The 14936-nt window shown below is 37.1% G+C and overlaps 1 protein-coding gene across 1 annotated transcript in view; it reads left to right on the top strand.

Moving 5' to 3' along the window:
- Positions 1-14936, top strand: part of DHX9 (DExH-box helicase 9) — a 47707-nt gene that overhangs the window by 14720 nt on the left and 18051 nt on the right. Inside the window, exons 5-14 of the mRNA XM_050766071.1 lie at positions 181-293; positions 898-1046; positions 3406-3452; positions 4942-5078; positions 5389-5478; positions 5565-5726; positions 5869-5946; positions 6815-7006; positions 13411-13552; positions 13922-14004. Of these exons, the coding sequence (XP_050622028.1) occupies positions 181-293; positions 898-1046; positions 3406-3452; positions 4942-5078; positions 5389-5478; positions 5565-5726; positions 5869-5946; positions 6815-7006; positions 13411-13552; positions 13922-14004 (1193 nt within the window). The remainder of the gene's footprint in view (positions 1-180; positions 294-897; positions 1047-3405; positions 3453-4941; positions 5079-5388; positions 5479-5564; positions 5727-5868; positions 5947-6814; positions 7007-13410; positions 13553-13921; positions 14005-14936) is intronic.

Raw genomic sequence — 14936 nt, 5'->3', positions numbered from 1 at the left:
ATTTTGGCCAGGCTGGTCTCAAACTCCTGACCACAAGTGATCCACTCTCCTCAGCCTCCAGAAGTACTGGGATTACAGGTGTGAGCCACCATGCCCAGCCATAAATTAGGATAATTAATGTATTTAGGATTTTTCTACAGTTACGACTCATTAAGAGAACAATTTTTTTTCTTTTAACAGAAAATAATTCTGAGGTAGGGGCCTCTGGCTATGGTGTTCCTGGGCCCACATGGGACCGAGGAGCCAACTTGAAGGATTACTACTCAAGAAAGGAAGAACAAGAAGTGCAAGCGGTAAGGCCAGCACCCTAGGTTACATCTCTGAGAATGTGATTTGGGACTTAGTTAACAGCAAGGCTTAGGATATTAACAAGTTAGTAATTGGGTGCATTTTTTAAGAGGTTATTCGAGACTACTTATTAGCACAAGTCATCATAAAGCTAAACTACCCATTTACTCTTGTTATTCACATTGCCTATGGAGGAAAAAGTATTTTTTCTTGGCAATAATAAAAAGGTTTCCTCTTCAACTTTATAGGAAATGTAATTATGTCAGGGGACCTTATTTTATGAGCACTTAGAGTAAAAAATGTCTTTAGTAGTATAGCTAATTTTTCCACTAAATGTATTCAGAGTGTTCAAACAAGCACAAAGAAGTTGTCATTTTTTTTTTTTTAGGAAGAATTTAAACGCAATGTATTAATCAATAGCTTGTTTATATAATAGGGCCTTTAGATGCAGTAGAAACTAATTCTTGTTCAGTTTTTGACTAGGATTTATAAACTATCAAAACAGCTTTTGCATTATAAAGGATAGTACAAAGACGGTATTAAAAATTTCTGGGTCTTAAGTGTGTATAACTAAACTTAATGCAGCCAAATTTATCATTGATTCTGCAGACTCTAGAATCAGAAGAAGTGGATTTAAATGCTGGGCTTCATGGAAACTGGACCTTGGAAAATGCTAAAGCTCGTCTAAACCAGTATTTTCAGAAAGAAAAGATCCAAGGAGAATATAAGTACACCCAAGTGGGTCCTGATCACAACAGGTTTGCTTGTTTCGTTCTTTTCCTTCTGTAGTAAGTTAAGGTGGTTTTGGATATTCACTGTTGAATATAATCTATTTTTGTACATTGGTTAATTGTGTGGATTAGAAGTGAATTATTAAAAGATACGTTGATTTGCCCAAGAATAATTACTGATATGTATTGTGCAGTTTCCATGGTTTTCACGAGTGTGAATTTTAGCTGTGTTAGAAGTTCAGCGTAAATCTGCTTTTTGTCATGCTAGACATTTGAGATGCTCATTTGAATCTGAGAGGCAAAAGTCATAACCACAAGTGCTAGTTTGTCCCTAGTTGATTTAAAAACCAGCCGAAGGTGGTGATTTTTTTCACCTTGGTATTGTTAGAGGCCGTTACGATTTCTTTAATGGGTCAGGTTAGATACTTAAGTTTTGAGTCCCAGAAGTACATCGTATTGCATCTACATCCACATTTCACTTAAGCCTTGAAAACTGCCAGCTTTCTTAGGAGTCCTTTTGAAATTTAAGGGCTTATCTAAGTAAGGTCGAAAAGGAACAGCCTTGGTCTTTGTATGTGGGGTATACTTTTATACTGTTAAATGTATAAAACTGAATATAAAGGGAGGTCGTTTTAACAGTATGTTTCTCAGCCTGCTTGCTGTTCTTCCTGAGAGCATTCCAGGGTGTAGTAATTATTACTCCCAGGAAGGCTCATATGGATTAGACTTTTCTGGGGAGCGATGTATTTTTATTAGAAGGGAGGGGAGGTTGTAATGGAAACCTTTTTGAATGATTCAGTTTGCTGTCCGTACTTATGAAATAAATTATCCAAATATATTAAAAAATATTTTTATCAAAAATCAAAGTGTTCTCCCTTGGATGCATCTAGCGACCCTGAAATAATTATTATTAATACAAAATTTTGTCACTGATCAAAATGATATTTAGAGCATGGTTCCCCCTTCCTCCCACTGTTTTGTTCAATCCTGAATTCTCAAATATTTCTGGTGTCAGCCTTTTAAAACCCTCAGGTTGCAAAGGAGTGATACATTTGTTGATGATTTGTTTTCTTTCATATTTTGTCTTTCTGAACGGATTGGGCTTGGTAGCACTTGGTGACTTTAAGAACAATAAGATACCTAAGTGTGCCTGAAGCTCATCGTTGCAGACATTTTTTGTTATCAGTGTCTTACCATAGATTTCTGATACAAAGCAGTGACGAATTCAGGAAAAGACAATGTGGGAGGCACAGAAATTGGGGGAGCCAGGACAGCATTGCTCTTTGTATGTCCTTTTATTTAAAGGCATAACAGACAGCAACACCAGAGGTCTGTGTTCATACACACATGTGCTGCTGCTTAGGCTGAACTAAGCAATCACATGGGAAACTATTGTAAACTGATTTCTGGTGTCGCTGTTCCCCCTAGGTGGAGGAGAATGAGATTGAGTGCTGACTTTAAGCCTGGCTGAGAAACATACTGGCATCGATGTCATTAATGAAAGGGTGGATGTTGTTCCCCTGAAAGCCAGTGGCCTTTGACCCCTGAAGCCGCTGTGCCTGAAGGTCAGTTCACACGAGGTATAGGAAGGAGTCTTAACATTTATTTTTTTCTTAAGCCTCACCCAGCCTTTTATTCACACCACCAAGTCTAGGTTAGAATGTATCTGAGCAGTAAAGGGACCAGAATGCATAGTTTTCAAAGGGCAGTTTTTCCCTTACTAAAACCTAAATTCATTTTTTAGACTCTGCTAGCAGTTTTAGATGTAATGTTACAACATGTGTTTTATTCTCCAGGACCTGATTTAAATAAATGTGATAAAAATAGGCTAAGTTTTTTGTCATCCAGGGCTGCTTCCAACTGCAGGCAGATGTGAGAACTCTGCCTCAGGAGCCATTGATTATGCACAAAATGTATGTGCATGTGTGTTTGCGTATATTAGCTTAATAGATCGCAGTCATTACTGAGTGGCCTATGCAAAGGAATCTTACAATAATTATAACTGTAATGTAAAACATTTGGGGCCTGCTTTATTTCTTGGCTCCAAGCTAAGCGGAAAATTCCTTTTCATGGAATGTGTTGTAGCTCTTGAGACTCCAGCCTTTGGAATAAGAGTAAGTAAATATAAAATCTAATACCCTAACGTTTTCCTTTCATGAACAATTGGCTCATCAACTTTGATTATAGTTGTGTTATGCCATGTTGTATATTATATGAAGTTTATATACTTCATTTGTTCTAGGGTTGGGCAGAAATAAATGTTGGTAATTTTTTTTTTTTTCTGTGATTTGCCTAAGCAGTTGGAAAGCCTGCCTGACTTGGGAGACCTGGATTTGCCAGTTTCTAACAGTGAAATTTCTAACCTTGCTTGTATATGTTGTTACAGGAGCTTTATTGCAGAAATGACCATTTATATCAAGCAGCTGGGCAGAAGTAAGTGTTACTGTTACCCAATATTCCAAGTCTTTGTATAGAGAAGGAATCTTCACATTTAAGTGTTGAGCCACATATACAGAAGCTGTATTATTGAAAGAGCACATGATATAAGATAGCATCTAGGGTATATATTAGAATATTAGGAATTATAAAGTAGAGGCAAAGTCTCCCAGTTTGCATGTGAAAACAGACCGTGTTAGTGTAGTATTTCAAAGGTAAGACACAGTGAGATGATTAGGAATCTGCCAGCGTCAAAGAATTTTAAACTTTTTTTTTTTTTGAAACGGAGTCTTGCTCTGTCGCCCAGGCTAGAGTGCAGTGGTTGATCTCGGTTCACTGCAAGCTCCGCCTCCCGGGTTCACCCCATTCTCCTGCCTCAGCCTCCCCAGTAGCTGGTACTACAGGCGCCAGTCACCACGCCCAGCTAATTATTTTGTATTTTTTAGTAGGGACAGGGTTTCGTCATGTTAGCCAGATGGTCTCGATCTCCTGACCTTGTGATCCACCCGCCCCAGCCTCCCAAAGTGCTGGGATTACAGGGGTGAGCCACTGCGCCTGGCCTTAAAACATTTTTTCATTTTTATATATAAAATGAGTTATTTTGAGTGGATGGGTAATACTAAGGGAGAGAGGATAAAGGCAGGCTAACTTATGTCAGCTCACTTATCAAGGTTAATTTGGCTAGTTAGGCAGAAAGATATCTTTGTACCCCTTTGCTTTATATTCATCTCTCCTAAAGCTGAATGATACTGGAGGAGAGGAAACTTTCTATTAATATTTTCTTTAAGGATATGAGTAACTTAGCTTTAGTTTAATGCTGAAGTCAGCAAACTATATCCCTCTGGCCAAATCCAACTTACTGCCTGTTTTTATAAGAACTGTTTTATTGTGTAACATAGCTACACTCATATTTTAGACTTCACAGGTCACACGTTGTTATTTTCGTTTTATTTTTACAAATCCTGAAAAACGTAAAGCCATTCCCAGGCCTGTGGTTTGTCAAACTCTATTGTCAGTAACTGCTTTCACACATTAAAGGCAGAGTTGAGTAGTTGTGACAAGAGACTATATGGCCTGCAAAGCCTAAAATATTTATTATTTGACCCTTTATGGAAAAAGTTTCCCAAATCCTGGTCTAGTTAACCACTCTGGACCCAATTACTTTTACTGGTTTATTTTTTACTCTTTGTCTTTTCAAACTATGTTTTCTTCCCCTATTTTAATGCCCGATGATCTTAACAGTGACAACTTTGTTGAAATAGATTATTTGCTTTCATAATATTGATTTGTATGAGTCCTAGTATCAGCCCGTAACCAAAACAGTTGGTTATTTAGTTGCTAAGCTGTTGGGCAATTTCTTTTGTTTAGCTAGAACCCATGGCATACACTGTATTTGAGAGCTTCTTGTGTACGTAAACCCATAGTTTCTTGTGATGTTTCTTCACTTAGGTGATTTCTTTCTGGTAATCCTGACCTTACATTACAGGGATTTTTGCACGAGAACATGGATCAAATAAGAAACTGGCAGCACAGTCCTGTGCCCTGTCACTTGTCAGACAACTCTACCATCTTGGAGTGGTTGAAGCTTACTCTGGACTTACAAAGAAGAAGGAAGGAGAGACAGTGAGTCTTTAGATTTAATAGACTTGTGAGATAGTGTAGGATTCAATTTAGCTCTTGTTTAGTATTTGGCTAAAGAAGTTTAATTTCAAGGAATCTTACCTCAGGGAATGAAAATGGTCCTGCTAATCATCTCTGTGTCTGGCATAATGTTCATAATAGGCAGTGAGTAAATAACCATTGAAGTAGTTCTTGCACTAAAGGGAACTGACTGTTGGTTTAGGAATATTGTAGACTTAGTGTTGACTGTATAGTCTTAGCCCCATTGTAGTAGATTTGAGTAGTGTTGTTATGTGTGATCCTTTTTCCGTAGGTGGAGCCTTACAAAGTAAACCTCTCTCAAGATTTAGAGCATCAACTGCAAAACATCATTCAAGAGCTAAACCTTGAGATTTTGCCCCCGGTAAGCATAAAGCTATTTAGTTCACATTTGTGTAAAACACTCAGTAGACAAGCAAGTCATATTTTTTTTTTCTTATTTTTTAATAGCCTGAAGATCCTTCTGTGCCAGTTGCACTCAACATTGGCAAATTGGCTCACTTTGAACCATCTCAGCGACAAAACCAAGTGGGTGTGGTTCCTTGGTCACCTCCACAATCCAACTGGAATCCTTGGACTAGTAGCAACATTGATGAGGGGCCTCTGGCTTTTGTGAGTGCAATATTGTTTTTGAGATGAGACTCTTGTGTTTTACTCTTGACTATACTTCATTAGTATGTCTAGGTAAAAAATGGATTTATTTTGAAGCAGAATTACATGCTTTGTTTGACCATGTTGGCTTTTTGTTTTACAGGCTACTCCAGAGCAAATAAGCATGGACCTCAAGAATGAATTGATGTACCAGTTGGAACAGGATCATGATTTGCAAGCAGTAAGTCTGAATTATTTAGACATGTAGTGCCCAGAGCTTCAGAACATTCTAGGTTTGGGTAAAAAGTCAAAGAATAATACATTTTGCCCTTTTTAGGAGGGCACATCAAAAGATATGTACCAAACTGCTTAATCCTAGTTACCCCAGAAGTTAGTTGCTGTGAGTTGAGGGCCTGGGAGATAATTTCACTTCTTAATGTAATTTAATAAAAGTGGAGAGATTCAGGGCAGTAACTCCTTTTGTTGTTGGGTTTTTTGTTGTTGTTTGTCTTTGTGTTTTCCAAATAAAAAATTAAAATGTTAGAAGGAGTGCATGTGCGATGTTCAGGGACAATGAGAAAATTTAGTTTTTGGACAACACCAAAAGATACATTATTCAGAAGTTTAGTGGAAAGAAGCAGTTCTATTAGAGAAATTTTTTTGGGGGAAAAAAAAAAATTTTTATCACTAAGCCAATGGAAATCTAAAAAAGAGATGGAAGTTTGGTTTTTTTTGTTTGTTTGTTTTCTCGAGACAAAGTCTCACTGAGTTGCCCAGGCTGGAGTACAGTGGCATGATCTCGACTCACTGTACCCTCCGCCTCCTGGGTTCAAGCCGTTCTGCCTCAGCCTCCTGAGTAGGTGGGATTACAGGCGCGCGCCACCACAGCTGGCTAATTTTTGTATTTTTAGTAGAGATGGGGTTTCACCATGTTGGCAAGACTGATCTCGAACTCCTGACCTCATGATCCTCAGCCTCCCAAAGTGCTGGGATTACAGGCGTGAGCCACTGCTCCCGACATCTAGAGATGGAAGTTTTTTGAAGGATCAAGACAGTTGCTTCTAATGTGTTGGTAGAAATTTGACTAAAGTGTGACTTTTCTAATGCAGATCTTGCAGGAGAGAGAGTTACTGCCTGTGAAGAAATTTGAAAGTGAGATTCTGGAAGCAATCAGTCAAAATTCAGTTGTCATTATTAGAGGTGCTACTGGGTGTGGGAAAACCACACAGGTTCCCCAGTTCATTCTAGATGACTTTATCCAGAATGACCGAGCAGCAGAGTGTAACATTGTAGTAACTCAGGTAAGTAGTAGACCAACCATGAAATACCTGGAGACCAGACTATTTCTAATTCTTTCTTTAACTACTTTTTGTGATTATATAAGGTTGTGAGAGTTAGTGTTGTGCCCTTGAAATTAAATTTAAAAAAAAAAAACAACAAACAATAAAAAGAACTTAAGTCTTTTTCTAATCTCTAGTATGCTACACTAGTAAGCAGAACTGGATTCTTTTTATCTGGGCTTAAAGGGAGTCTCTGGGCCTAGAATCAGACTGTCAAGATTAAGAATTCTTTGTCCTAATGTTCATCCAAATCTTTATCATCTCTGTCTTACCACCTTGATATTGAATAAAAACCAGTAAAACAGGTAATGGTTAACTTACGCCATGTTCTATTTTAAGCAGTAGCTTTTAAGAAAAAACTCAATCGAAGTTCGTAATGACCCTAAGATGTAAGTACTATTTCACATAGTATTTGTCTTTCAGTAAATTAAGTCACAAAGAAGGTAAAATGCCCACGGTTATACAGAAAGAGGTAGAACTAGGATTTAAAAACCAAGCAATCTGCCTTTTAGGATTCTTCCTTTTAACTAACACTGTATTACCTTACCAGCAATGAGCAGTGCCTGCGAGTTTGTCCCAGTACTTAGGGAAGAACTGATTAGCTGTTCTCAGGTTAAAGCAGTTCCGTTGGCTCTACCCTGTACTTCAGGCACTTGATGGGAGAGCATTGCAAATAGCCAGGTACTACCTCTCAGGTAGGCTTACATCTTGACTTAGAAATTTTTTTTTTCCCCAGTGGGTTAATGTTGCTTAATCTGGGAAACATAATCAATTTTCAGAGGAGAGTTACGAACTTTGAAATAACAAAAAGTGTGCATGTTCATTTACATTTGCATGTATAAAGCATATATCTGAAGCTTTTTAACATTTCTGAAATTGAGATGCATTTTTATAATGTATGTTTTATATGAGAATTGGGTTTTCACCTGAAAAAAATTGCTGAAGGAATCACGTTGCATCCTAAGGCTTATGATATCTTAGCCTTGAAAAAAATATGATAAATTCACGTTTTTCTGGGAAAGGATTCCTAGCTTTCTTGTTCACAAAATTTTCTTTGATTTCCCGACTCACCCCTAAAACTGGCTATGGATTTTTTGACTTACAGTGAAGGCCCGAGCCCCAGATATCATCACACTCCAATAAAAATTCTTATTCTTAATTCTTAATTCATCTTTCAAGAAGAACATTGTTCAAGAGTGTGCAATTTTACAGAAGGGAAGCCTTGAGCTCAGCTCTGCTCTGCTCTTACCCGCCTGTCCCCTCTCTTACCACTATCCATTTCTAATCTCAAAAGCAGTTCCAGCATATAGCAGAAAGAAGTGCAGAATTTAACAGGCGAGCTGAAGACAGGCGTCTCAAGTTGTCTGCATGTCATAAATAGAGTAAAAATTCCTGCCCAAGTGAGAAGTGCTTTGTCTCACTGTCTTTTAAAATGTTCAGTGGCATGGAAATGTATTGGCAAACCTGTGTCTTCTGATTTGGGGTGAATTACTGTCATATTGCATCTACATTCTGTGACTTACGTTTTTGTCCTAGTGTTTGTCCCAAAGTCAGTCTCATACCTCTGAACTGTAACAAGTCTTGAAAATGTTAAAAACCTATATTGTGTCCTAATATGTACGTAGTTCGAAAGTCTCAACTGAACATTTATAGTTCAGCCATGAAGGTCCGGTAGGTCTAAGATTTAGTTAAACGCATTCAGATTCATCAGCACCTACCTATAATATGAAAAGTAGGCCTGGGCGTGCTGATTGGTTATTACAGAATACAGTTTTTTATTTTTGTTTTTAATATACTGTACTGTTGGCACAGTCTGAGATAGCAGTAGTTATTTTTGCAGTAATACCGCTGTTGAATCATTTTTCCCTTATCTTACACTTGTAGCCATCTATAGGAAACCACATGAAGTCATCAGTTAAGTATTAGAAAGTTTTTTTATGTTCCTGATTTTAAGTGTATTATCTCAGTTCACAGAGCACAAGTTGAGTTATGGACTGGAGTATAACAGAATGAGTAGCTCAAACCATGACATCAGCCTTAGTGTAAATTCTCAACCAAACTCACTGAATTCTCGCCTTCAGGCTATCCATGCTCAAGCCACTTAAAACCTGTGGGCTATATGCAGAAAATTTTAAGTAGGAAATAGTTATCTTCTACCTTTAAAGTTGTTTGAAAGAGACAAATTTTAATTGTAGGATATAAGTCAAGCATATTAAATTAATGTGGTTTTATCGATCCTGTACTTACTCCATAGTACCATCATTTCAGGATGTGAGCTGTTCTTTATACAAAATAAACTCAGAACCTTAGAAGATGGAGGTGATGAAGCCTGATACATTTTGTAGTATCTAGTGCATTAGGAATCTTGACATTTTGTGGCAGCTTAGTCACATTACTGTGTATTTAACGCTCAGATGTGAAAAAGAGCACAGTTGGGACCTTTTAGAACTTCAGTTCTGAAAGATGGAAGAAATTGCTGCAGTTGTGGGTAAATGGCAAGAGGTGTACATCAAAGGTATGGATTCTAGAATACTACAAAATAACAATTTGGGAGATACCTCCAACCTCTTGTGGTATAGAAAGTGTTACCCAGTACCTGGTACATAGAAATTTCAGTGAGTGCTTAGTACGTATTATTAGCACTACTTCAGTTAAACCAGTCAGAAGTGTGAGGAAGAGGTTAGCACTTGGAATTACCTACTACTATGGCTGGACTCCAGGCAAGAGTAGTAAAATTCTAAAGAGAAAATGAGATAAGCAGATACATGGAATGAAAATTAAAAGAAAAGCACATATCTGGAGGACAGTTGGAACTATTCTTCCAACTTTCTGTTGGAAAAATACCTTTTGCTTTCATCAGTGGTACTGTCTAACTAGTCTCACTTTTGTCAGTTCCTGTTTTGTTTTTAGCATATTTAGTAATCCAAGTGTAACATAGTTAAAATAATAAAAGGTAAAGTAACTGGAAAAAGGATTATATTGGGAGTAAAGAAAATTTGAAGTCTTAAGTCATTTATGTGTCCTTAGGCAAAATCACCTCTGAGCTTGTGTTTTTAATCTACTAGAGTGCAGCAGGAAAAGATTTTACTAGTATTCTGAAGCATAAATAAGGCATATGCCGCCCTGGTTTTTACTGTTATATTACACAAATATGATTTCTAGATGTCTCTATGTTCTTGATTCTTATTTATATTTGAGGAATATAGAATATGTGTATATTCTTATAATAGAAGTGGCCCTGCAGGTATAGATAGAACTTGTTTTACCTATGAGCCGTGCCTTGTATTTATTCACTGGCAGAATATATAAAATAATAATTGAAGCACAGAAGATCATGGGAAAAGCAATAGATTATTTAAGGGATAAGGAGAGCATCTTCATATGCTGTAAGGTGGCATGCAGTCTGAGAAGTGTTTAAATATTCATTGATACTCTCAGGTTAAGCATTGTCATCCCACAAAAAATGCCTGTCCTGTGAATATTTCTAATGAGCTAAGAATTAATAATTAGAATTTTTTTATTGCTTTTTGTGTACTACAAGAGTAATACATACACCTTGGGGAAATTTTAAGAATAGAATAATTTTTTAAAAATCCAAAACCCAGGCCAGGCTTGGTGACTCACACCTGTAATTACAGCACTTTGAGAGTTCAAGACAGTTGGATTATTTGAGTGCAGGAGTTTAAGACCAGCCTGGGCAACATGGCGAAATTCCATCTCTACAAAAAATACAAAAATTAATTAGGCGTGATGGCTCCCCAGTGTAGTCCCAAGTACTTTGGAGGCTGAGGTGGGAGGATTGCTTGAACCTGGGAGTAATTTTTTGTTTCTTGAGAGACAGGGTCTTACTCTGTTGGGATTGCAGGGACACACCATCATTGCTTACTGCAACCTCAAACTCCTGGGTGGAGCAACCCGCCAGCCTCAGACTCTGGAGTAGCTGGGACTAGAGGCCTCTGTCACCAGACCTAGCTGATGTTTATTTTTGTAAAGATGATGTCTCACCGTGTTGCCCAGGCTGGTCTTGAACTCATTGCCTCCAGCATTCCTCCTGCCTTGGCCTCCCAAAATGTTGGAATTCACTGGCTAGCTACTGCACCAGGCTTAAAGATGGTTTCTGATATTTTCATATGTATGCTGGGATGGACATACGTGTATACTCTTTGATTAATTGGATTAAATTCCTAGACATAGAATTGTTGGGTCAGAGGGTATGCATATTTTAACTTTTAAGCATTTTGCCACACTCCCCTCAAGAAAAATTACAGATTTCTAGTCAAATCAACGAGAGATGAAAAATTTCTCTTTTTAATATGTATTTTAAATGTTTTTTGTTTAAGTCAAGGGCTGTTAAGGAAACTGGAAGTTGGTAAATCAGAGAAGCATACAAAATACGGGAAAGAGATTGTGGGGTCATTTATTTCTTTGGTGTTGGAATAGTTGTCTTGAAATTAATGTTCTAGTCATACTTACAAATTTAGCAAAAAGTGCTTCTGATCATGGTTTACAGGCACTTCTTGTAATTAGTAATATGTGATAATACAGGCACCTCCTGTACTAGTAGTATTTAAAACCTCTATCGTGGCTTCCTTGGGATTTAAGATGTTTGTGTTTTGTGGGTAGTTAAGAACTAAAATAGATAACTGCTTGAGAAACGGGCCATCTCCTGCGCATATTCAGTTTAGGAGTAATCTGGAAACCACAAGGATCGTAGACTTGAAAATAACCCCAAGGTGGCAAAGCCATCTCTGAGAACCAGTAGCCTGTGAACACAACACCTCAGAAGAGTCAAATATCCTAATATTTTAAGTCTTTCTGGAAGCCAGCTGTTAGTGGAAGTGTTAGAAAAGAAAAAAAGAAGAAAAACTATAGGAAAGACAGTAGTAGAAAAGGGGGATGATAGGTTGTAGAATGCAAGCAACTTTTTGAAAGTATGCAGAAAACTTGGTGGTTACATTTTATACCTTTAGTGAAATATCATTTTCACATTCCTTGACTCAAGTATGTAGGACTCTTTTGATGGAAAGATACAGAGCCCATACTTTCATGTAACACTATTTTTCAGGGTAACTGAGGTGCAGAGCACTGTGTATCTCATTTTGTTCTCACTAAATCTCTGGATGAAAGTGCGTATATTTGATGTGTTGATATTTAAACAGCTGATCTGACTTACAGGAGTTGAACCTTCAGAACTTCGGTAATTTCTATGAAATATAGAGAAATTCAAGAAAATGGTGAAATAGCTGGAAAAATCCTTACCCATTGCTAAATAAGATTATTGAAAGGATTGTTTAGTACAAAGAAGATAGTGATCGGTAAAAGCTACCAAAATTCTACACAGTGTGTTCAACAAAGTAGCTTTCATTCTTCTATCTTTATGGGCAGGATAAATATGAGCCCAGTGATAGTATACTTTTACATGTTACTAGCCTCATACCCTAATTAACTCTTGTATTAGGAGAATAGAAATTAAAATCATGTTTTATATTAAATATTACATCAGCCTCTGGTTTCCTAGTCATGTCCTAACATGAGATATCAAATAGGTACTTAAGTAAGTATGAAACTCAGAAAAAGTTTTCTCAAACAAGGAACTGAAATCTAGCCTGTCATCAGGAACTTTTAGACAGAATCAAACCCAAGGCAACTTAAAAGCATGCAGTATATAAATCTTCGTGTACCTCTGTAGCTGTACATTAGGCATGTCCTCATAGTATCCACCAAGTAAAGATTGTTTTTGTACTTAGAAGACATGGAACACTTCAGAAGAGTTTTCATAAAAAGGTCCAACACTTAATCTATAGCATTCCGCTTAGAGTTTTGCAGATTGATTGTTGGAAATAGCAATACACAGTCAGTTTTTCCTGCTGTGTGAGCTTATCAAAAACAGTGATTTCAGTTTCCTATCTCTAGCACCTTCTCTGGCACCTGATGCAAAAGTGCATTGAATGTTTGTTTGCTGAGTTAATAACTGAGCAGAAGGTTGTCACAGTACGTATGGCCAAGAAGGCAATTGTTCACCTTCCTGATTCCCATAGGTCTCAGTTAAATAATTTTCTAAAACTGTGTTTTTAGTGTGGCAATCAGTTACAAAAACAAACCCCCCTACGTATGCTGTGCCCTGTTACTGGAAAATCACTTTGAATACTATTTAAGAGTTGGAGACAATGACAAATTGTAGAATCATTTTATATACAAAATGAAAAACAACATTTAAGTTAGTCTGCCATAGAATCAAATAGTATTTTTTGTACATTTATTGTTTCTGTTAATTATTCAGCTGGATTACTACAATAATCCAAAAATGCTAATAAGTGTATCTAACTTTGTAGTTGTTAAGTCGCTTTACTTTTTTTCTGTCTCAGCCCAGAAGAATCAGTGCAGTTTCTGTGGCAGAGCGAGTTGCATTTGAAAGAGGAGAAGAGCCTGGAAAAAGCTGTGGCTACAGTGTTCGATTTGAGTCTATACTTCCTCGTCCTCATGCCAGTATAATGTTTTGTACTGTAGGTCAGTAATGTATTTTGATCTTTCATTTGAGGTCCATATTGTGGTGTTAGTGAAGAAAACTTGATAGCAGAACAGAATGACTGGAAAGAAGTAATGAGCCAGTCTCAGATTTCTCGTTTAAATAAAACTTGGCAGTTTTTTCCTTCGTGGAAAGTATGATATACCCATTAGATCTTGTAGCTTAGAGAAAATGAAATCATAAAATCATTGAAAACTATATTTCATAGTACATTATCACTTTTTAATAGTTTAAGTGTAAATGTGATTGTTTTCTAAAATGATGCTGGGGTATCCTAGTTGAAATATAATTGTTCAGAGATTTGCTTCTTTGAACTTTTCTATAGTTTGTTGCTTGTTTTTCTTTTCAAGGTGTACTCCTAAGAAAATTAGAAGCAGGCATTCGAGGAATCAGTCATGTAATTGTAGATGAAATACATGAAAGAGACATTAATGTAAGTAACTTGAGAGGTACAATAAGGTACTAATTCTGCTATTTCTAACAGAAATCAGTAGAATGTCTTTGCTTTGTTTTCCATTTCCCCCGTTTTTATCATTATCAAAACCATGAACTTCAATCACTAAGATGTTGAAAATCCTTTTTTAGCGAGATTCTTCAATCTTTTTTTTTTGTTTTTTTCCTCGTATTAAACTTTACACAAAGCATTCTGGAGGTGAAGACCTATATCGTAAAGTATAACTGCAATAATAGTTGGCATAATTCAGCAATTGAACTAATAATTTATGACTAAATAGCTGATGGAATTTTTATGATTCGTTTTTCCTTGAATTGGAAGTTTATGATAGATTTTATAATGGTTTTTTTTTTTTTTTTTTTTTTTTTTGAGACTGATTCTCACTCTGTCACCCAGGCTGGAGTGCAGTGGCACGATCTCGGCTCACAGCAACCTCCGCCTCCCGCATTCAGGCAATTCTGCCTCAGCCTCCTGAGTAGCTGGGACACCATGCCTGATCGATTTTTGTATTTTCAGTAGAGACAGGGTTTCATCATGATGGTCAGGCTGGTATCGAACTCCTGACCTCAGGTGATCCACCTGCCTTAGCCTCCCAAAATGCTGGGATTACAGGCATGAGCCATTGTGCCTAGCCTATAATTAAGAGTCTTTTTAGATGCTTTCAGCTCTGATCTTTTCAGATGTTAATGAGAATCATGCCAAAATCAGGAAGAAACTAGAATTTATTTCCAACCCCTCTTTTGGTCCTTGGCAAAACCTGTGTAAAATCAATTGCTATGCAATTAAGTGATATGAAACAATATCCAAGCCAAGTAGTATAGTGTCTTTCAAAGATTTCAGTGCATGGGCAGCATGCTTACATAAACTGTCAACTGTGACTCAAAGCATTTCTTCTTTTTTTTTCTTCTCCC

This window comes from Macaca thibetana, chromosome 1 (assembly GCF_024542745.1).
Source record: "Macaca thibetana thibetana isolate TM-01 chromosome 1, ASM2454274v1, whole genome shotgun sequence".
Taxonomy (NCBI): domain Eukaryota; kingdom Metazoa; phylum Chordata; class Mammalia; order Primates; family Cercopithecidae; genus Macaca; species Macaca thibetana.
This window is presented reverse-complemented; position numbering and strand designations above follow the sequence as displayed.